Here is a 24703-nt window from a genome sequence, read left to right as displayed (position 1 = left end):
AGTCAGCAGTGAAATTAGATGTGCACAGCCATCAAGTACCAGCACCATGGCCTGGCTGCTTACAACCCTTCCACATTTCACTCTCCAAGGCTTGTGTCAACCGGCTTTGAAAGTGCCACAACACTCTACTTTAACACCAACGGGCTGCCATCAGCAACTGTGTTTTCCTGCGGATGCTTGGATTTCTGCCCTTTGGCGGCCAGCAAGAGCCAGCTCTGGAGAGCATCTGAGCACCAAGCCAGTGCTGCCCAACCCCTCCTGCAAATGGGGATGAGCTCATGCTTCTTCCCAAATGCAAATCAACTGGAAGTACTGCCTAAATAATCTGTCTTCATATCTTATAAAGTGTCTTCAGTTTTTGGAAAGAAAAGCATAATTAAAGGTAACAAATCATAATCTGAGCTTTCACTATTCAAATAAATTCAGCATTGGGAAAGATTAACAATACCCATTAGAATAGAGACCGCTGGGAAATTTTGGTGCTATTCCCTTAGCAGACTTCTGGTAGCAGTGGCTGGTAGTGGAAAGAGAAGGCAGTATTACCATTCACCCCGCTGTCTCTGTTAGTGGTGGAGGAGTTACTATCTGAATCCTATATGGATGAGGAATGCATTTCCTATAGCAGGGAAATGGTCTCAGTTTACACACATAGATACAAATCTGGGATTTAGTTTAGATTACAAATTCATTGTTTCTTACCTGTTTTCTGTGGTCCTATCACAAGAAATTTGGGTAGGTGGTCGCAAGTTTTGTCTCTGGGCCAAATATCTCTGTGTCGTTTGTCATCACATGGATTCTGAAGAAGAAAAGCAGAGTTGTGGCACATCATGCCAGAGACATCCTAAACATTTTGCATGCATATGAGACTTTGCAGAATCTAAATCTTTCACACTAATACCAGAGCTGTACACAAAATAGTGAAACCCCAAGGTATTGCACTAGGGTTGAGGCAATCCCAGATATGTGTAAAGACTGGAAGAAGAACTCATTGAGAGTAGCCCTGCTAATAAGGACATGAAAAGCTTGACAAGAACCAGCAATGTGTGCTTGCAGCCCAGAATGTAAACTGTATTCTGGGCTGCATCAGCATAGGGGTGGCAGCAGGGAGAGGAAGGTGATTGCCTCCCTCTATTCTGCTCTTGTGAGACCCCATCTGGAGTCTTGTGTCCAGGTGTGTGGCTGTCAGTACAGAAAGGATGTGGGTCTGTTGGAGTGGGTGCAGAGGAGGGCCACAGAGATGGTCAGAGTACTGGAAGGGTCATAGGTCTGGTCCTACGAAGAAAGGTTGAGGGAGTTGTGGTAGTTCAGCCTGGAGAAGAGAAGGCTCTGGGGAAACTTCACTGTGGCCTTCCAGTACTTAAACAGAGCTTTCCAGTACTTAAAGGGAAGATTTAGGTTAGATGTTAGGAAGAAATTCTTTACTCAGAGGGTGGTCACAGGCTGCCCAGAGAAGCTGTGGATGCCCCATCCCTGGAGGAGCTCAAGGCCAGGTTGGATGGGGCCCTGGGCAGCCTGATCTGGTGGTTGGCAGCCCTGCCCATGGCAGAGGGGGTTGGAACTAGATGGTCTTTGAGGTCCCTTCCAACATGATTCATCCTATGATTCCATGATATTTCCCCATAAGAGTTTGTTCCTCACAGATATTTAGGTCACTGGTAGGAATCCCTGAAAACCCTTCCATTGTACAGGGTACCAGAGCTTCCAGGTATAGAGGGACTAAGCACCCTGATACCTTTCAGGACTGGTCCTTACAAGGGCCTCTGTGAAATCAGGAAAGCTGAACAACTCTGCAAAACCTGGAAGGATTGGATTCAAAATCCACACCTTGTGAGACTACTGCATTTCCCTCTCTCCATTAGTCCAGTGCTCTTCATCAGCTCAGACCCTGCAGGCATTTAGGCAAGCATGTGTGTTGTCCCTTTGACAAAAATTAAATGTGTATATAATGGTTTTACATGACTGAGGATTAAGTTCAGTCATTAGAGAAAAAAAGAAAAAGAAAAAAATATTAAACCATTGATTTAATCAAGTTTTCATTTGAAGTTAAAATGGAAACCTCTGTTTGAATAGCTTTGAGGCATTACTTTCAAAGGTGATGAAATGGTTTCAGATGCATAGTACTCTTAGTACCAATTTTAATTTACATAAGAACCCAAAAGAAAGACAGAATGGAAATGTGGGATATTACTCATCATCTTCTTATCTTTTTACTGCCCATAAATGCAAAATAAAAATGTGTGAACAAAAGACCCCACAGGAAAGGTTAGGACTAATTGTATGGATCCTGCTTTTGCATAGTATTGGCTGGTAATAGAAGACACAGTTTGCTAGTGAAAAAAACTTAGCGAAATATAATGGAGAAAATCATTAAATGATGTGAATCACTGCAGCTCCACTAAACTCAATAGGAATATTATCGATTTATACTTCTTTTGCATCTGGGCCAAAAATAATAGCAAGATTTTCTGCTCCTTTGTATGAACATAAGCCTGATAAAACTGCTTGGATCTCACTGGTGTCACTCTGGATTTAAGCCTGCATAGCTAAAAGCACAGTGTGGCACATCATATTCTGAATAAGAGAAGAGCCAGACATGTACAACAATGATTAGGAAATTACAGTGTAGAGATTACAAGCAGCACTGTTGTGCATTTGCAACGAGATAGAAAATAGCCATTTGTGGGCTGTGTGGAAACCCTTTTCCTTTCCTAAAACAGCAGCTCATTCTACAGCACTGACCCCTCTGGCCCTCCCTTCTCGTTTCTTTGGTGAAGGAGGTTCAAATGGCATGAAATCCTTGTAGCTGCTTCCATTGATGGGCACAATGGCCTGTGCTGTTTGCCTTGAGGTGGCTCTTGCTATGGGTTGTCTGCACTCATGTTGCTGGTGGTGCACTGTAACTAGTTAACACATCATGATGCATCAGCAAACCTGCAGATAGAAGGGGAAGGAGCTTTTGCTCATGTAGCTGTTTTTAATATGCCTGATTTGGGGTGAGCTGAAAAATAACTTTTTAATGTGAAGCAGGCTTTTTACTTTTTTTTATTTTTACAGGAACAGATTCTGTTTTTGTCAAACAGTGTAATTGGAGGCAGGGAGAGGTCAGGACATTACCTGCCAAAGGGGGTCCGTCTGCTCAGGGAAGAGCTCGAAGTACTTGTGTGCCAGCTGGATGGGTGGTAATGTCTGCAGTTGCAGGTTGGTTGAGCTCTTCACAAAGTTGGCCAGGTTTGCAAAGGTGTACAGCCCCAGGCGGTCATTCCCATAATTAGACAAATGGGTCATGAAGATGCTGATCTAGGAGAGAAGAGAAACCTTTCAGTCACAGCAAGGGCAGGCATGGGGCTTTGCCAAACTCTCTCACCACCACTCAAAAACAATAGAAGAGGAAAATGCTAAGCCAGTCCTACTTCCCAACTTCTCTGCCAGCGTTTAGTCTAGACATTGTTGCATATGTGCTATGTCTTCAAAATCCCCCCTCTCATCTCAAGGACTCCTCATCTCTGTTCAGGAGATGTGTTCAGGGATTCTTTATTCTTCTGTTTTGATTTCTTTTGTCAAACTGCACCAAAGTTGTTTCTTGCACAGCCCCTGCTTGCTTCCTCATCCCCGCACCAGGGCCTATGAGTTCAGTTCACACGCATGGCTGGGGCCCACCACCAGCTTCCTGGAGCACCAGCTCTTGCTCCTCAGAAAAGCATTAATTTCAGAGCTGCAATTTACAGGACTAAAACTAAAATCTGACTAATTGTCTGTCTCCTACAAACTGAGTCTAACACTAACACTAAAATCAGACTAATAGACTGTCTCCTCCAACTGGCTTGGCCAGTTTATTTTAAATGGTGTGGTTGTAGAAAGATAAAAAATTCTGAAATGTAAAACTTTCAAGCATTTATAGATGATGATATCTCAACTAAATATCAGTGCCATTGATTTCTTCTTAAAGGCAATAAGACTTCTGTCTGTTTATCAGTCTTTTTATAGTTCTCCTTAACATGGAGAAATTTGCTTTGTAGATCTCATTTATTTCCCAAGGATAAAGAGAAGAATTTGTAAGAATAATGTGCAGAATATGTTTCCTAGTATTTTCTTTGAATGAGGTGATTAAACTCAGTTTCAGTGCTGCAAAGGCCCAGTTTATCTGTAGATTGTGATTATTTAGCTTTGTGAAGATGCTGTCAAACAGGGTATTGTTACTGAACTGTTTTGCTCGGTACATTGGCCTCAGATATGGTGCACAATGACAACAGAATTTAATTACACTGTCATGGAGAAATAGCATCATATTGATAACTAAAGAGTGTATATGTATATATATATATATATAAAACCATATCAAACTTTACTGAGGCCTTAATGTGAAGTAAAAAATTAGAGTTATAACGACAGTTTACAGCAAACCCCAAAACATGGTTGTGGGAAAAATGGCATTTTGCCTTCCTAACTCAATGCAGTAATTCTGGGAAAAGTAAAATAGAGCACTGGCTTTGTGTATTCAGTAGTCAGTTGATAATGCATCCAGAGTCCATAAGAGTTGCATTTTTCCTCAAGTCTTGTGTACTTATCACAACTGCGACAGATGAAGAATCCATACAAGGGCAATATGTTTCCTTACATGTGAAGCCCTCCTTTATGTGAAATTCAGAATATCTCCATATGAGAGGTATTTATAGATGACTTTTAATGGGAGCACCTCGTCACGCTGCACTGAACTCCTGAAGCCCAAGAGCAAAATGTGGCCTGAGCCAGACCCTTAATGAAGAGAAAGAACAATGCTGAGCAGCAAATATTAGCTTGTGAAAGGATCAGGTTCCCATTACATTGACAGCGTGTTCTGTTCTTTCTTTATACAGCCAGCTTATGTGCACTCTGCAGTTCACAAACACAGATCCATTTGCTTTCAGGTTGGTCTGGACTTAGAAGAGGGGCATAGGCTCAGCACTTCTTTTCCTAGCTTTTTTGTGCCTTATCTAGCATATGGATCCAGGCTGTAAAGCCTTGGGAGCGTTTGGTTGAAGACTGACATGAGAAATGACCAGTATGCTAAACCTCTCAGGCTACTTGCATTAGCCTAAAATGCAGCTCTGTAGGCAGGGATGGGTGTATGCATCTTGTGGGGTCTTTTAGGTTCTGGAGCACCTGAATTGGTGTGGGCTATAAGAAGAGAGGAGGCGGGTATATTTTTCTTTTCTCAGAGTTGTAGCAGGAGATCTGGTATGCTCAGGTCAGTGAGATTTCTGTCTCTGTCTTGGAGTGGGGAATAGCTTCTGTAATATCTTTGACCTGGGTACAGAAGGGGAAGTTTTGGCTGCTATTGTTTGAGGTCAGCCCTGGGCTTGAGCTTTGGCTGCAAACACTGCAGCCATAGTGCAGTGTGCTGTTCTGCCTTCCAGGATAACAAAGAGTCACATGTTTCCCACTTCTACCACTGTGCTCTGCTACCCTGGTGCTTCTTAAGTGGCAGCCCATGATGTTTAAAAACCTACCCATTAATTTGTTATATTATTTATGAGGATTTTTAGTACTTCTCTAAGGTGAAGATTAGTGGAGCTTAAGAGAAAGTGTCCCTCATGGCCCATCTCCCGTGTGTTTGCGCAGTACTCACTCTACTTCATGCAAGGTAACTTATTCTTCCCTCTTACTCTGTTCTGAGCCATCTTTGAGAAAAGATTGGCAAGAGAAAAGATTGGATGACTTCCTTTCCTTCAGTCTGATTTGGTGGCATTCAGTTCCTATGCATCATGTGACTGAAAATATTTAACAAAGCCAAACAATAAAATTGCCCCAGACTTCATGCTTTCCAATACGTTGTACCCAAGAAACTAATAAACAAGGTAGTGTATCTTTTCCTTTGAGTTTCCAGTCTGCTGGCCTTTTTATACCTGCTTCCCTATCCCCAGTACAGACAAAAACAACAAAACAACCCACAAGTGTATCCTTTCTGGTTCAGGCTCCTGTTCCTATAAATGTGATAAGTGCTTCATACAAACTATTTAGAAATGATGAAAAGGAAAACACTTAAAGGAAATCTTGATAGGGAAGATCATCTTGTCTCTAAGTATTTTTAAGTGCCAAAGTGTCTGTCAATGGCATTTAACATTATTGCAGCAATTTAATATTATTGCAGCAAATAATGTAGGCACATAAATCTATAATTGCTGTTTTATTTATTTATACTTGAATTTGGACAAGTATTTTTGTGTGTGACATTATACCTAGAGAAGATGGATATCAGCTTATTTTAGTTATTTAGTTTCATTAGGCTGCTGTCCAGTCCAGAAGATCCTGTTATCACTCTTTATGGTGTCAAGATACCTTAGATACCTCTCGATTTCTTTTGTTCCACTGATATTATTTGAAGTGAAGGAAGTGAATGGGATGCAGTGTGCACTGATGAAACCATATCTGATTCTTCGCTGTCTGTCTCCAAATATTTTGAGAGAACTGTGGATGGATATTAACTGTTCATATTTAGAGCATAAGTGGACACAAAGCTGTGTTTTCCTGCTGATGCTTCAATACAGAGCAATGTGCTGAGCAAGCACAATGCTGCTGTATGCCTTGGGGCTGGTACTGTGCTGCACGACACAGCTGCACTGCTTTGCTGTGCTGTTTTGATCGACACAGGAGGGATTCAGAATCAGCCTTGTGGGCAGGAGTGAGGAAACCAGTGAAAACTGCTTAATATCTCTTCTCATAGTGCTCAGAGCAAAACTGGAGAATAAAAGAGAAAGGACCATGTTTCTGTACTTTCCATGACAAAAAGCAAGATACAACACGGGCTGACAACAACCAGCAGCCAGCACTTCATCATGGTGGGGTAATGCTTTTCAGAGGGAGGTATGATACTGCTTGTGCAGCAGTGCAGTACAAAGGCAATAAATTACTTCAGATTCCTGGGGCTATGGGAAAGGCCCTGGCTGCATGGCATTACTCTTAGAGTTAAACTAGCATAAGCAATGTGTGTTAGACAAATGTGCAGAGAAGAGCTGAGTACAAGCCCTTGCTATTGGCATACAATCAATTGTCAACAAGATATGTGAGATAGGATTGGTTGTGAATTACTTTGTTGGTTGTTTTCCTCTGTGATGTGCTAGAGTGCAGACATGTAGGACAGCAGTGTTCAAATGATGCTGTAGTTTGTACCGATGCAATATCTATTTAGTTTTGGTAGTTCACCTCTCCCTTTGCCCCTGTAACTTTGATTGCTAATAATTTGAGATCTGAAAGGGAGAAAATACTGAAAGTTTAAGTCAAAAAAGTTTTTGCTTTCCTCTTTCTGCCATCCACCCTCTGACTCAGATCTTGCTTGCTGCCTCCCTCTCATGCTCCACAATACGTCTTTCTCAAAATCACTTTCTTTTTTAATCTCTCATTTTATTCTATGCAGATAAGAAATATCTACAGCTTTTTGGCTGAAAGCTATGGCTTTGAAAGATGTGCATAGGAAAAGGGAGTGCTGAGATTTACATTTTGCTGGTGAAAAAAATATGATTTGCAAAGAATTAATTGGTAGGCTAATGAAAGATTTGGAAAGGGAAACCAGATAACCTTTGATGCACCTCCATATCTGCTGGACAGAAAGACAGGCACTGTCTCTTTTGAAGAAGAGGATTGCTGTCAGGTTCATTATGAAAGGCTGGATTTTTCTATAAGTAACAAATACCTGGGGTCAGCATTTCAAAGTCAGATTGCTTTTAAACCTGTCCTCCATTTAGGGAGAAATGAGTTAACATGCAGTCCTGTTCCCCAGGAGGAGGGGACAGCTGCTTTAAGGGCGGTTCATGACAATAACTTTAACTTCTATGCAGTTTTTTCTGTAGATACATAAAATATGCAATCTTTAAGCCTGCTTTTTGTTGTTCAACACTGCAGCTTTTCAAATGGGTGCAGGACGAGGTGACCCTGTCTGGGAGGCTGGAGCTACCGCCCATCAGTGCAGCAAGAGCAGCTGCAGGGAATGCCACAGCTGAGCTGGTCCTCCTGTGTAGGGTGACCCACACAGATCTTCCAGGAGCATCCCATTTATAGCTGTATTAAATGGGAATGAATGGAGAGATGTAGGCTACAGGCTGGAAGTTACAATCTGGGATTGCTTCTTCTGGAGAAGAGGCTCTCTGGAGATTTTATTGCTCTCTACAACTCCCTGTAAGGAGGTTATGGTGAAGTGGGGGTTGGTATCTTCTCCCAGATAAGTGATAGGATGAGAGGGAATGACCTCAAGTTGTGCCAGGGGAGGTTCAGATTGGATATTAGGAAAAAGCTTGTCTGAAAGAGTGGTCAGGCACTGGAATAGGCTGTCCAGGGAGATGGTGGAATCACCATCCCTGGAGGTATTCTAGAACTGCGTAGATGCAGCATTGAGGGTCATGACTTATTGGGCAATATTAGTGGTAGATAGATGGCCAAATGAGATAATGGCCTTTTCCAACCTTGGTGATTCTATGATTCTATTTTACATTTGTTAGAGTTCTTTTTCCTCTTGGTTTCTATTCCCTACTTTGTGTTAACACTTCGAATAGACTGTCTGTAACTTCTCTGTAAGAGAGAGGTTTGAGGACAAGAGTGGTCCTAAATTTCTCAGGCTAACTGTGCAGTTAATGCGCTATTCTGGTGGGTAAATAATGTTTTCATTCCATTAGGCTAGGTGGGGAGAGGGAAAAAGGATGTCAAAAAACTCATAAGAGTTGGAAAGACCAATAAGATCATCTAGTCCAGCTGTCAAACCATGCCTGTGACTGCTCTAGACCATGTTGCTCAGTGCAATATTTGTCCTTTTCTTGAACACCTCCAGGGACAGGGACCCCACCACCTCCCCGGGCAGCCTGTTCCAGTGCCTGACCACTCTTTTTCAGAAAAATTCTTCCTAATATCCAACCTTCCCAGCACAACTCGAGGCCATTCCCCCTTGTCCTGTCACTGTTAACTGGGAGAAGAAACTAACACCTGCCTCACCACAACCTCCTTTCAGGGAGTTGTAGAACGCAGTAAGGTCTCCCTTGAGCTGCCTCTTCTCCAGACTAAACAATCCCAGTTAAGGTTGCTAACCATAAATTAAGATTCTTTTGAGTACCTCTTTGGGGGGCAGATGGGTTCCAAGGAAAAGCAGAAGCAGAGCTGGCGGATCATTTTTCTCAGCCTTTGGTGGATTCTCTACTTTTGGTAGTGCTTTTAATTCATTTGATGCAGGTTTTGCTTCATTTGCTTTACTGCAGCATACAGGCCTTACTTTGTTCTCCTCTGTCATTTGGGAGCAGTGGAATGGGTAACTTCAAATCACTGTCAACTTCAACTAAAATAGTTAATGGCAGAAAAATTACTACTGTTGAGAATGTTTTACATCTCCATCTGACATGATCCAACAGAAACTACATCCTACATCTGGTTATTTACCAGCTCCTCTGCTTCTAAGTCATAATATTTGGGTAGCTTGTTATTAACAAACCTGAACCGTTGTGACCTGCAACAGCTGAGCATGCGAGCTGCTCCTCCAGAGCAGAGAAGCTGTCAGGAACTCTCAAGCAGTTCCTGGCTGCTCCGACAGGGAACAGGCGGCTCCTGCTGTATTTCCAAGCACAGTCAGGTGACAACACATTTTTCTTTCCTTGGAAAGCTGGCCAGGCTAATTAAAAAGGCAACATGTCACAAGCAATGGGTCATTAGTGTGAGTGCAGACTTCTAGGGGAGCAATTTGGGAGGGGAGTGTAAAGTGATACCTGGATTAGCTAGTAGGGTGAGAGGCTTGTTTCAAAATTATTGAATAGAAACCCATACTTGGAAGTGCACAGAAACTGCATTCTGTGCTCCGAGTTAATGCCCTTTGTCCATAAGCATAGCCCATGTACCTATTTAGGGATAATCTGAATGTTTATTTCTTTCTGTAAGTGCAAAACTTAGCACAGTCTTATCTAAAAGCACTAACAGTTATGTTATAAGGTACCTGAGTAACATATATGATTGAATTTTTTAATGTTAGCAATTGCTTAGTTTATTAATATGCAGAATGAGAGTGAGAATGGTTGTCACTGTGCTCAGTAGAAACATTCTGTAAAGCTAATGAAGTATTAGCAATATGCAGACTCATGGTAATACTGTGTTATGTATTTGAATTGCTGCATAAAATCCAGTTTATACTGCAGGGTATAAAGATGATTAGATTTAGACCCTTTTAACTCTCCATTAACAAGGTGCTTATGCTAAGCACCGTATCCTAAAAGCATCAGAGGAAAGTCTGTTTACAGTAGAGTAGCTGGGCATGGGAATTGAGGTGTGCTTTCTGACTACGGATACAACATCAGGTATACTGAAATAAAACAGCCTCCGCTATACGAATTCTGTCATGTCAGCTTGTGTTCAGACTTGTTTCCAGGCTCCTTGGTTGTGACTCTGTACCACTGCAATGCCAGAAAAACTGCAGCATCTTGCTAGGAAACAGTTGCAGCAGAGTTCATGCCTTTGGCCTGCGTTGCTGCCTGCAGGCTTTTGAGCAGCGCCTGCTTACCTGTCTCTAGAGGGCACTAGGATTCTGGTCTGCTCCAAGCCAGCAATTAGTATTTGCCTTTTTGGGAGGCTCATCCCAGAGAACTGCAAACCACTGTAGATCCTGCAGTGTAGATGCAGCTTAAAGGAAAAGTTTGCAGAAGATGCTGAACTCTAGTGGGGTTTTTATCCTGGCTGAATGATTGACATCATGCTAGCAGCATCCAGGTAGCTATGATAATCCCATTAGCTTCATTTTCAGGGACGTAAATTCCTCAGTATGTAGGACATCAGGAATGCGAATTTCCTGAACATCAATAAGCAAAGTGACTTCCTAAAGCAGGGCCCAGTTGCTTTCAGAGCACTGTCCTTAGTGTGCATGCGTTTGTTTACTACGGGATTTTCTTCACCCTAAACATGAAGCTTTGAGTGCAGGAATGTCTGATGTTTCACTTCAAATCTGCACCTTTAGGAGGTGAGGATGAGTCCTGCCCTCAGCTAGTTTAAATCCCTCACCCTGACTGAAGACTGCAGCTGTGCTGTTTGTACAGGAGCTGATATTAAACAAGGCTTCTTCCTGTGTGTTTCCCAGAAGCCTTGTGTTCCATAGCCACCCAGGTCCTTGCTATCTTTGTGATATATATTACTATGAAATAAAGTTTGTTTTCTGATCGAGAATAACATGCCCACGTCTAGAAGAGATTCCTGGAAAATGGGCTGTTAGTGCTCCAGTGTCCAGCTAAAGTGTGCCCCAACCAACTTCCCTGGTATAGCAGCACATTGGGAATTAAGTATCCATAGGATTATTAAGGTTGGAAAAGACTACAAAGAAAAGATCTAGTCCAAACAATCCATCACCACCATGCCCAGTGAACTATGTCCCAAAGTGCCACACTGGCCGGTGTCTTTATGCAAATACTTGAAACAGTGCCTATCCATGAATCCACGCGCCTTGTGGGGAAAGTCATTTACAAAACTTCTGTACAAATGATGTGCTCTGCCTCATCCTAACAGCCAGTCAGTAATAAGTAGAAGTAATCTTCCCTCTTAGGTTCCTTCCTCCTGCTTGTGCTGATGCATTACCTCTTTGCTGGAAAGCTCAGGGGCAGAGATATGACTCACAGAGATATTCTCCTCTAAGAGAAACTTGTTTTCCTCCATCTTTAGCACTTCTTGCTTCCATGCCTCTTAAATGAAATTTAGCAAGGAGTGAACTCATGTAAAATAAACGAGGTTCAACATTGTGCATATTGGGAAATGAATGGTGCAAGCATCCTTTCTTGTAGAAAGTTAGTAGCGTTTACTGCTCTTCTCTGTTCCTCTTGCATGAATGTTTCCCAGAAAAATGAATTTTGCTATTCTGTCTTTTTCCATTGTGCTTGGAAAATGCTATTCAGTTGCTCCAAGAGCAAGCTCTCATAATTGGATCTAGATGGTAGCATGTTGTATTTCTGAATGTGTAAATGGTATGTCATGGCTGAGAAATGCAAAACTGTCAAGTGTCCATTTACTAATACGAAGTAGCTCTATGCTAGGCTGACCACAGAAATACCTCTTTCAATTTCAAGTGTTCAATGTATTTCACATCCTGACAGCCTCCTATTATGAATTGCAGACTTTTCTTGTACCTTATGAGCCAGAGCCCCATTCACTGATAATGAATCCTGGAATGCTGGGCCCTAAATGCAGCTGTTTGTGCAATAGCACAAAAAGGAAGCTGGAACTGAGACTTTTGTGTTGATAAAGCACTAATTTTAATAATGACAATTTGTTTCTCTAGAATTCAGCACTATTCATCTTCATGGCCCTTCTGCTACTAAGCAAAGTCATCCACGTGACTGAAGATCACATTTAAATAAAAATTAAAAACAAAACAAAACAACTTTTCCTCTATTTCCCCTTCTCACAACTCTTTCTCCTAGCATTCTTGACAGGATAATCAAATATTTTCCAAATGTGATATCTCTGAAGGAAGCAACAAAAGCAGTGTTTGGGAAGTAGCATTTTTCCCTTTGAAGGGAAAACAAAATGTTGAATGGCACTTTATTTCCCATGCCCCTATTCATTACAGTGGCTATATTCCAGCCTAAGTGTTTCCAGTGATGGGAAGGGAAGCTGTTGTTGATCAGTGGCAGTACATGGCTTTGGTAGATCTATACAAATGCTGTAGTGTTTCTATGCTGTTCTAAAATTCCCTATTCAAAAAGTAAAATTATTTTTTACCCAGGAAAGCTTTCAATTTTTCCATTATTTAGTTGGTATGATTGCATGAATTATTAACGGAAAACTCATGCACTTTCCTATTCTATTCCCTATGTGAGCAAAGTTGCTATGCTTGTTTCTTATTTTAATCTTCTAATATTTACTGAGTCTCACTTCTTACTTAAAGGTTAATCATGATAATGTTTCAATACAACAGCCATCTCCTGCGTTATATATATTTTTGATACTCCCGATGCCTGTGGTCCTAGATGAAGGAATCTAGTTAGGTTGTTCCACTCCATTATTATTCTTTTTTGTAACTCCTACAATTAATTTTTCACTACTTTTAAGGGCATGCTGTCAGAGCCTGCAAAAAAAAAAAAGCCCCACCAATAATGGGGGGAGGGGCAACAACGACAACACAGCCTTGATGTTTTTGCTTTTGACTTTATGAAATCAGTGCAGAGCTGTATTAGAGTGAATAAGTAAATAGATTTTTTTTGTCTGTTCATTTGTCACACTTGTATAAGTGATCAGCAGTACATCTAATTGTGGCTGAAGTCCAATGGATTCTGTGCAAATGTGATGCTACAAGTTACATCTGTGGGCTCTGTGAAGTCTTGGCAAAAGTCTAGAGCAATTAAATCCTTCTGTTATAAGAAAATATTTACATTTTTAGGTGAACTTCATGATATAGGGATTTGCTTCGTTGCCATCTGTGTTTTCTTACTGAAAATGTTTCCTTAACTATAAACTTCCTATCTGAAAGAAAAATCTATTCAGTTTAGGCTCAAGAATAAACCTGACTTCAAATTCAAAAAATGAACCAAATGAAAAAGGATGTGGGCTATTGTCTCAAGTCAGATTTGTACACCAACACTTTCTGGAAGAATAATGAAAGTGTCATTAGAGAAACAGCTCTGAAGTATCTGGTGGTTTTAGTTTTCAGATTTCAGAGATGATCAAAGAGTTTGTATAAGGAGATAGATATCAATAACTCATTTCCTTGCCTGTGTACTTTGCATGTTCTTTAACTCCTATCAAGCAACAACATAATGCTAGTTGAGGCTGTCATCTCCTTAGTCATAATCCTTCGCAGATGAAAATCAGCATAGCTTCAATTATTTTGTGCCAATTAATTTGAATATTCCTTGGCATCAATTTATGATACCTAACTATATCCCACGCTGACTGGCTTTATTTACAGCAAAATGTGAAGTTCTCCCTATTACTGCACTGAGTAAGGACAGCCCGTCCCTACTGTTACTAATGCCCTAGCTCTCTCCTAATACACTGTCACTGCAGAAGGGTTGATCTGGGCCAGCATTATCCCCAGTCCTTCCCGGGGCCTTTGAGTGGAGTGCTGTAGGCAGCATTACATAGTGCTCTTACAGTCTCTGCATTCACCACATCATGTCTGAAAATTTTAAATAATTGCAAATAATCCCCTTATTTTGTATTATGAGGGGAGAGGGGAAGGAGCCTTGGGTCAGCCTTGTTCTTCATGAACAGGCTGAAAAGGGTTGCAGATAGAATAAAGCCTCACGTTAGCCAGCTTGTTGGGCCTTGATTTGTCCTCTGTTTGGACAGGTGGGGAGGATGGCCTTGCCTAACCCTTTGGAGATGGCAAGGTGGGCCAGGCCCTCACACTGGGCTGCTTTCTACTTCTTTGTCTGAAGCCCATGCTTTTATTTCTCAACTGATGTTGGCCAGGTGAAAGGGACTGTGCACAGAACCTTATGTCCTGCATTCTGCTCTGCAATGTGGAGCAGGGCTGGAGAGGACAACAGATATCCAGGCAAGGGTTGTTGGTTGGAGTTAAAGACTCACTGGTTAAATTAATTGGTGGATTTGATATGAAATAATACATTCAGAGCAGCTTTGCATACCCAAATGTGGGGAGATCCACACATTCAGACAAACCTCAGTGCTCAGTCTGGAGCCATGAGTGTCAACTAGCCTGGGTGCCAGCCATTACACTTTTGTACTTTACCCTTACTAAGTTTTCCCACTGCTTGGCCTTATTTCTAGGAAAGGATCAGCTTTGCCCTTTGTTTGCGTATAGTTGTTCTTAGATGCCGGATAGCTAATTAAATAATGACATATTTTAGTAGCATGTAGATATTTCAGACAATCCAGGAGGGATCACTTTTTAGTGTAGATTTAATATCTTTGCAACGAAACTAATTATTTCTAAAATTTGAAAAATATCTTATGGGGCTTCTTAACTTGTGTCAGTAGAAAATAATCAGAACGTTTATTCCTGTTTTGCTTTTTATTTTAATGGAAATAAACTGCTCTTCCATTACCTTGAAGAAATCTAAATGTAATGCTTACATTTTGAGCAATGTGAAACCTCAATCTTGTAGACCCCAAAGGATATGATATATGATTAAGAGGCTGTTTGCTCTACCCATGTAATACTTGCATGGTTATGATTCCTGGATAAGAAGAGGAGACTGCCACTCAGGAATCCGTGTAAATAACTGGATGGCATTCGATGAGGGGAGCCAGCAGTGGCCAGGCTGCCAAATAACTAATAACAGTGGTAATAAATATTTATGAGCACTGTGTTTGAGCGCGGCATTGTGCACAGGCCAATCTGTGCATTTGACTCTGATCTTTCCACTTACACACTGTATGTCATCTGGGGTTGCTCCATCAAATTTTCTCTGCAATGACCTGGGGTTAAATCTTGTCATGGTATGCCCTGGAGGCATTCCCAAACTACTCAGTTTCTAGGGAAGAGTATTTCTAGGCAGAATGAAACTATTCCTTGAGTAACTGTGGATATTTTTAAGGTTGGCAGGCTGACCGCCTTAAGAAGGGAAGCACTCACATGAGCACTGAAAGTGCATTATCTATAACCTGTAAGTTCAGCATATGGCAGTTTTAATACCTGAGGAGAAAGGTCAGTATTTCCCAGATTACAACTGGATACAGCGGGCAAAGATGCAAACAGCCCTATCAGCTATGGCTGGATTCTGTAAGTTCAGCAGCCTGACCTAGAGACAGGGCTTTTTTTTTTTTGGACTGTATCTACAGCTGTCTTTCCCTGTTTATCTTTTTGATCAATGCGTTAAAGCATAATCCTCTGGGACAGCTGAACTTCGGGAGGAATGTGCTCACGTGTCTGCTGATGATAAATAATGGTCACAATGATCACTGGTTTGGATAAATGTCCATAAATGACTGTTTCTCTGAAATTTCTCTTTGTAGATGTTTAAATAAGATATTTTCCTAATTGTGTTTTGAATGATGGAATTAATCTATAATTATTAATGTGGCACTTCATACTCTTCAAGTAGAGGAAGGCAAAAATCTCCGAGCAAGAGTGAATTTCCCTATGAAAATGCTTATCCAGGACCCTGTGTAGTACACAGTTATGGAGCAACTGTAAATCATCCTGTTTAAACTGAGGCTTCTTATAAAACACTGAGTAAGTGTTTTCACCGGAATATTTTCTTTCTAACTGCAGAGGGAGAAATGTCATGTGAGTTGATATAGATTGGAGATGCAAGAAATTTATCATTTGTTTTTATAACTATTCTACTGTCATGTTGCTATTCTTGCAGTTTTACAAAGAGCTGACTGCTGTGTGTTATAGAGTATTCATAAATGATGATTAATTAATCTATTTTGGTGGCCTACTACAAGCAAACAAACCTCAGAGTTAATTTAATTCTCCACTCTTGATTTCAGAGGAAAAAAAATACAACATTTTCAGTTCACTAGAGGATATAATATTCTCAAATCAGCCACTTTTCAATTAATTTTGAAAGGCGAACAGAGCAAGGAAATTTTGTTCTTGTCCATTTACTTCTATTAAGGATTCATTTTCAATAATCAGAGAATTCTGAGTCAGCTCATTCTTACCTTAAAGGTTTGCTCCTGACACTTTAATAAATTATTGTATGGTATGTGCTTGAAGGCAACAGATTCTTTTTCTTTTTTCCCAATAACCCTCTTGTTGACACACAGCCATTTATTACTATTTCTGCCATCACCTAGCTTGCTGAGGAGTAATTCTGATAAAGTACCCAAACGTATGGTATGGAGTATAAACTGTCATAAAGAAGGAAAATGTCATGAAAGAAAAAGAGAAAGAAAGATCATGTGTTATCCTAGAAACATTTTCTTTATGCTCTCAGTTTCAAGCTAATTAGTTTCTAAATATGCTGCTGAAGGCTTGAGTTTCCATAGGATAATATTTTCCTATACCAGCTCTTTCCAGCTGGTGTGGCAGTGTAGGATGAAGGAAGAATTATTTTTAAAGGAGAAAAAGGATTCAAAAACCTGAGCAAGGTTGAAATGGATGTAATTGTACACCTGAAGTTGTATGATAAAAGTGGCTTCAACTTCTACGTCTGCATTACAACATTCTTATCATGTTATCAGTGCTTACAGGGCTTCTAGTTACAAAAGAGATGTGGGGAAGGGGTGACTGTGTGGTAGACAGAGGCATTTTTGTAGCATGCTGTCTTTCAATATTAATACTTGTCGGTTATATTGAACCTCACTATGGACTGCGGCAGGAGGAGGACAGAAGGTGTTTGCAATTCTGAATGTGCATGGGGTACAAGTGTCTGAATAAAGAAGAGATACTACCTACTTCCTCAGGGAAAAGCTACTGACTGCTTCATGCAGTGACACCACCCATATAGGTGACTCTGGCTGGGGTGCCCCTGGGATGGAGCCTCATGGTCCCCTGAATGCGGACAAGCATCTGGTCACTCCTGTGCTTCACTGCAATATCCACTTACATACAGTAAAATGGTTCTTGACATTGTCCACGTGGGACAGTGGGCTGCAGTACAAAGGAGAATAAGGACCACTATGTATATATATAAACACTTGGTTTGATGTGTTTGTAACCGTTAAAACAAATTCTGACATAGCTGGTTAATAATAAAGCTTCCTTTTATGTTGGTAGACATAACATAATGTAATTAAAATAATAGGTACAGATATGTCCCTCTGCCATATGCAGTAGGCTGCTAATGATGGCTCAACAAGTATTGACCTTTTTGTAGTGGGGAGGATTTTGTTTCTCCTGTTCCTGAAATATGCTGAGATTATCTATTCACATGGCCCTTATTAGAACAGTTATACATTACTTTTGGATTGCAGTGTATTTTCTGTGAAGCCCAAGGTTATTTTTTATTCTTCCTGCAGTTATGCTCAGTGAAACAAAGCAAATAAAAATATTATTAACACTCAAGATGTTTCATAATAACACTTTGAGATCTCTTGTGGAAGGTAGGAATTAACCCCTCTTTGCATTTACTTTTAATATTCTGAAGCAAGTGTGATTCTTATCTGTTCTTGTGATGAGTTAGAGCAGGAAACAAGAACAAAATGTTCTAAGTATGGCACATGTGGGAAATGTAGAATCTAGATCTAACAAACCGGAAATGAGCAACAGCCTCTTTACACTTGTAAATGCTCACTGTAAATGCATTTAAGTGGCCTTCAAAATTAAAAGCATCCCATGACACTTATGAAGAATTTGCCTCTCTGTGGTTTGCAATCATGTTTCATTTACAGTTAGAATAATGATGTGCCTTATTTAGGGTCAGTCTGCAATTTCTCCTGAGTTGAGTTCAAAGTTGCCTTTCAATCACAGGTCTGATTTCATTCTCAACAACCAAATTCCTATAAAAGAAGCTAATTTTCCCAAATTCACATGTCACGTTTCATCTCAAGTTAAAGTTTCTTGGAGTTGTTTGACTGAGATAAGAAGAAGAGCTTAAAATAAATGCTTGACTTATTAGGTGTTCAACTGTCCCTTTTTCTTCTATGTCTCTCAACATTATAAATGGCTTGGTCTATCTGTTGCCTGTATTTCTTTTGTTTTGATTTTGAGGACAAAACCATTTTTTTGCAAAGTACGCCTGTGTCTCTGGGCACTTTGTGGTGATGTAGATATAAATCTATAGCTAGACTCTACATCAATATATATTTATGTAAAGTGTGTGTATATATTTGGAATGCAGGAGTGCCCTGTGCAAGTTGTTTATGATGGAAATATGAAAAAGGAAACATCAGAAGGCCGAATGCCTTGCAATAAGAAGAAAAAAGAAGAGTTAGCCCAGCATAGTTCATCTCCATACCAGGGAGAAATACTGAGGAAGAATAGGAAAAGAGGAGCATCTTGTGAATTAAGTCACCAGATATAAGTAATAATCTTCTCCTTGATACAGACCTTCAATTTAACCACCTCTCTAAGGGATATCTTAGTTTAGGCTGCATAAAATCTTCATTCACTGTAGTCAGCCATGACTGAACAAAGATAGGAAAGCCTTGAGACTGTAGGTTCCAATTTTGTTTCATTTTCTGAAATCTTCTTTTTGAAAGTAGCTTTGTGTGCATACATTGGGTTGTATTTAGTGCAAATCTTTGTCTTTGCATGCAGCAAGGTCTACAGCTATTTATTCTACTGGAGTTAGCTTGACACTCTCTCTAAGGTGGGGTTGGTGGCTTTGGACCTGAGACTGGACTATGACCGAACAAAAATTATGAAGGATGCTGTGGTAAAAGAGGTGATGGTATTAAGGGTTATCCATCATCTTTTTAAGGTCAACAAATAATGAGAGCAATGTGCACCAGACTGGCAAGTAAATCCAATTAACTGACTTCTTATTTGAGCAAGTGGGTCTTGCTGAGTCTTTTCAAAGCCCCATATACTTATTCTTGCTTTAGTGTTTGACTGAGGTGCCTCTTGTGCTGTTACTTGCTCTCTTAATAAAAAGCTGTCTGTTTAAAGAGAATTTTTAGGAGAAATGACTCTCTCGCTCTTGTTTGTAATGGTGATAATATTTAGGGCTGTATTTATTAGCTTATCTTGGCTGTTAAACGTTTATGACTGTGCTTTATCGTCTGTGAAGCAGGGGAGTAAAGGAGATGAACTAGAAAAAAGATACTGAAGACCTTGCGGATACTGCTGATGTGATATACAGGTTGCTGTAGATGTGATATACAGAACGGTTTGTAAGAGTGGGCTTTAAATATGCCTGAGCATTTCTTAGGAGACTGAAAAAAGGGCAATGGTCAGAGAACATGCACTGAACCTAGTTAGTTCTGAGGCTGACGTGTGGTTGTGGAAAAGCCTCCAGAAATTTAAATTCCAATGGAGTTCCTGAAGCTCTCTTGTGAGAAACCTGCTTTTTTGGTGCTGAAACTATTCCAGTTTGGGAACAGTATGCTATGAAGATTATTTTTTTTAATTATAAATCCTTATGGATTTCATTTTGAAGCAAAGTAGAGTTGTTCTGTTCCTCAAACTTCCTCACTGTACTTCATGCTCCGTGCTTGTTCATGATAGCTTATGACAGAAGTGGCTGTGAGCATGCCTTAAAAATACGTTACTCCAACTGGTGCATCACAGTAAAGCGCTTTGAGGAGGAACTACATCAGTGCCGGCTGAACTTAACACCAGTAAACTTGTCTTCTCTCTGGACATATTACATTGAATAATGTAATATATACATTAATATGTATATAAATATTATGTAATATATACATACAGAAGTGCACAAATAGTTGGTTAACATCTGAAGGGAAGCAATTAAAAAAAGACAAAAAAGCAGTGTGGAGCAGAGCTGGTGACAATGAGGGAGGAGGATTTTAAAACATATCCTGGAAAGAAAGTTTTTTTTTCAAAGGGGAAATTAAGCTGAGTAAATAATGAGAATTAGAATTAAAAAAAAATGCTGACTGAAAATGACTGGAATGTTGAACTCTTTGAAATAAAATCTCCCTTGTGTTTTCTATAATTACAGGAAACAATAAAGCCAACATTGAAAAAATAGTGCTTTGAAAGCACCTCAAAGCACTGCAAAATGTTTCTAAAGAAATGGCAAGGCTTAGGAAGAGAGAAAAGGAAATGTCTGTTTAAAAAAGGAAAAAACAAACACCAAAAATAATCCTAACAGCAACAAATTAAAAAAAAAAGCCATCGACCCTGCAATCAAAACTTTAAGCTGACTCTGTTTTCCTCTTGAAGCTGTGGAATGGTTTACAACTGCAGAAATGTTAATTTTTTTTTTTGCAAGGCATCAGGTTGCTATGAGGTTAAGACCAGATAATTTTCTATCTTGTTAAGTAGCTGGGTAGTGTTAGATTCAGATGTTAAGGCCGTGGTATTTCTCTTATTCAGTGCTCTAAAGTAAAATTAGAACAAGTAGACTGAAACAAGCATTTCCTAATGGTTTTGATGCTCTTTGACTTGGGATGCTGTGCTTGTACATTGCTGGCTAATGATGGCTGTGTGTTCTCTGTGGGATGTGCACCCTCCCAAGGACTTGGACATTCCCATGTGAAAAGTTTGCAGGAGATCAGAAATGAGCTTTCATTGCTTGGAATAAAGCTGCCAGACAATGCAGGAATCCACTGCAGTGGGTAATTCTTTAGTTACTGACTTGAAGGTGTCTTGAGTAGCAGTGTATGTCTGTTTTGCATTGTAGTTGCAATTAATACAGGCATGTGTGCTATCACAGTGCAGTGACAAGAACTGTAATTCTTAGTAAGGAGAAAAGTTTTAATTTTGCTATCAAAATAAGATTAGGTACAAAAGCAGTTTTTACACTTTTTGCATTTTTGACCAATTGATGTTTTTTCTTTTTTTCTTCTCTTGCTTATTTCGATTTGGTTGTGGTGGTTTTGCTGTTTTTTCACCACTGGCATGAAAATGCTGACACTGCCTGTGTCCTAATTAGAATTTTGTGGATAACTGATTTTTGATGTCACTGTCAAATCACAGTAGCATTGTCAAACAAACAGCATTGATGATAATAATACAGCACTGATTGAACTGTTAGCTTTGGTCCAGGAAAGGAGAAAAAATATCCTATTTGAATTTTTCATTGCTTTTTTTTTTTGGAATGAATCAGTAAAGGAAAACTCCAATAGCCACAGTGAAGTCCCATTTTCCATCCCAAATTGCATGCGTGTTTCTAATTTGTAAATACATCTGAAGCTCCTTGTTATTGTTCTAAGCCTCCAAATGAACAAAACTGTTCAGAGAGGAGCTAGATGGAAAACTTTTGAAAGAGTTGTCCTATGTAGATTTATTTCAAACCCAGTCTGTTCACTGAGACTTTTCCCGCTACCTTTAATGAGCTTTGCTTTGAAGTGTTTATGCAAAGAATAAGTACCCCAAACTCAGCCTTCTGCATTAGCTGGGTCCTGGAAAGGTCTGTCTGGTATTCTTGTAGCCCTCATTAAAACTCAAAGGAAAGTTGGTTTGATTTCTGTCTGTTGGTGGAATTTATCCCTCCTCTGCATACCACTAAATCATCTCTGCCAGACGTGACTCATCCCTAGGATTCATAAATTAGAGTGAAAATATATATCTGAGCCACAGAGTATTCAGTAGAAACCATTTAAAAAAAAATCCATCAGAAGATCCTGTTTGACAGTTTCTCAAGAAACTATCTTATGCAGCGTCACTTGGGCATTTTCTAATTTAACTATCTTTGTAGCATTTCTTTACAAAAGTGCAAACATTTTTGGTATATGAGCTTAATGTATATTTGTTATACATTTGCTGAAATTGCTTATTTCATTTTGGGTAATGATCAGGATTTCTGTATTCCCTATGCTTGTCAAGCTTCAGGAGAGAAAAATATAGAATTTGCCAGTAGCCTTCATTGGAGGTGCTTTAATGTCAGGAAAGGAGAGCAGAAACCTCGTTCTTTCCCTTTCCAGAATGTAAATGCATTTTCTTTACCTCATACAAGAACTTAATTATCTCCCACTCTCCCCTTCTATAAAAGTTTCCTATCTGGTACATTATTGCTATTTTGTAAATTTGCTACCTTACATTTAATTAAATTTGAAATGTGCTTCAGTAATCAAACTAATTGAAAAAGTGTTTAATGAGAACTTGATTATCTAAGTAGTGTTTGTACTTGCACTTGTTTAGGGGGGAGGTGGGGAGGAAATGAGGTAGAAACCTGCTTCCTTAGACTACAATGTTATGATAGCCTACCTGCTACCCTATCCATATGGATGTCAGGGTAGAGAGGATATATGGACAGCGATTTGGGTCTTGAAAATGGGCACTCCTGTTGGAAGCCAGTGCTGATTGGTTCCAGCGCGCCTGGGCTGCTATTCATGCTAAACATCACTCATCCCCTCAGCATGCATGTGTCTGCTCAGAACGGCTTACACCACCACTTGTTCACGCATGTTCAGGTTTGTTTCTTTCCCCTTGACTTGGTAAGCTAGGAAGCTAGGAGAACAGAAATGGTTGACTTCTAGTTTGATTTTAGACAGGGAAATAGCTGTGATCCATGGCAAAAGGTGGTGGTGTGCTGATTTTAATCAAGGGATTGCATTCCTGAAATTCAGAACGGACTGAAAAAGACAGTCTTAAGTTGTGTAAAGCAAACCTGTAATAATTCTGTGTACTGGAGAATAAAGTATGGATTTTCTCTTCTGGAAGCCTTGTGTAAGAATAGCAGTGGACATGAAGTGATTTCAGCTGTACTCTTGCCCTCTCCATCAGGTGAATAAATGTGGTACTGCTTGGTGCCAAGGGGCAGCTTGAGTTAGTGGGGTGATAAATTAATGCTGTGAAGGGAAAGGGGTTGCGCTGTACAGCACCTCTTTGCTTGTTTTGCTGGTGCTATCAGTCTACTTCTAAGCAACAGTTTCACCTATAGCCCATTCCAACAAGGCAAACAGAGGTTTCACATCGACAGAGCCCCAGCAGCCCTGGTTGCTGCCAGGCCTCATCAGACGCCAGCACCAGCAGTGCTGTGTGTACATGTGGGTATGAAATGGGGAGAGTACCACTGTTCTTTGCCCACTTGAGCGGGAAGTTTGTGCACGCATAGCTCCTGCCAGATGGCACTTCTGCACACGTGGCTTAAATCCAGTAGTTACTTGTATGTCTGCTTTTTTAGCTCAGAGTACCTGAAACAGTGACTTAAAGCTGTATCATCGCTTTAGGGCACTGGTTTTATGCATAGCACAGGTAATGTGTTGCATATTCAAGGACATAAAGACAAAAGGAAGATGTGAGGATTCAAAGGTTTCTGTGGATGGTCTTGGAAGTCTCCAAGAACTGAAGCACTCTTTTCCAGACTGACTTCTGGGGACAGTCCTGGGACAAACCATGCTCAGAACCACACCTGATTTGTCTTGGAAGAAACTGCGTAGTTCTCTCCCATAGAGAAGCCAGGAACAAACAGGCACTTGTACCTTGTGGGAGACCAGACACCAGGACCCAAATGTGAAACCATGCTAGCCAAAACTGATGAAATTATTAGTTTTTGTATATGCAAATCTCCTCCTCACCAGAAAAAGTCCAAGCTGTTGCTTTTAGATTAAAAGAAAAATGTAAACAATGTCAACAGTGCAAAAATAAACAATGGTACAGACAGCTCCTTTCGCTGCAAAACTTCGTGGGGAAACTACAGCAATAAGTAAAGCAGCTTACATGGTGAGGGGACCGTGTTATGGTTAGGATTTTATTTTATGGACATTATTTCTAGCTGTTCTATCCATTTCTATCTACATTAGGCATTTCATTAAATAAGATGGAAAAAAAGAATTTTGAAAAAGCCTTTGCATTCCAGACAGTTGTTCATTTCCATAATCCATTCTGATAGCACACACTGGTTTATGCCATACTGCTCTTGGTAATACCCCAAAATGCAGAGGTTAATGTTCAAATGTTTAAAAAAAAAAAAAAAGCATACTCATTAATGAACATAGGTGTGTGAAAGTCTTCCAGGCTATATGCTGGGAAGTCTCTCATTGCTATTCTTAAGGCAGTTTGGAGAACAAATCACATTCGAAGCATACTTTTTTTTTCAGTGATTTTGGAATAGACATTCTTTTGATCCTTTTCAGAAGATACCATGGATTTTAGGATACTAATCTCTATTGTGTTTCTAATTAACCACCAAACTCTACACCTTTTCTTACTTTGAAAAAATGCCAGACCTCCCCATTTGTTCATTTGCGTGCAGTCCAAATTCAGTACTTTAAAAAAAAAAATGGGTGCATAGCT

The 24703-nt window shown here is 40.1% G+C and overlaps 1 protein-coding gene across 1 annotated transcript in view; it reads right to left on the bottom strand.

Annotated features, from left to right (window-relative positions):
- The window catches only part of NDST4 (N-deacetylase and N-sulfotransferase 4), a 107759-nt gene that overhangs the window by 17320 nt on the left and 65736 nt on the right, over window positions 1-24703 (bottom strand). The window contains exons 7-8 of the mRNA XM_021395410.1: window positions 3115-3297; window positions 700-796 (exon numbers count right to left, since the gene is read on the bottom strand). Coding sequence (XP_021251085.1) covers window positions 700-796; window positions 3115-3297 — 280 coding nt within the window. The remainder of the gene's footprint in view (window positions 1-699; window positions 797-3114; window positions 3298-24703) is intronic.

The sequence above is a fragment of the Numida meleagris genome, chromosome 4 (genome assembly GCF_002078875.1).
Source record: "Numida meleagris isolate 19003 breed g44 Domestic line chromosome 4, NumMel1.0, whole genome shotgun sequence".
NCBI lineage: Eukaryota > Metazoa > Chordata > Aves > Galliformes > Numididae > Numida > Numida meleagris.
The sequence above is the reverse complement of the archived record's forward strand: the minus strand, read 5'-3'. Positions and strand labels throughout refer to the sequence as shown.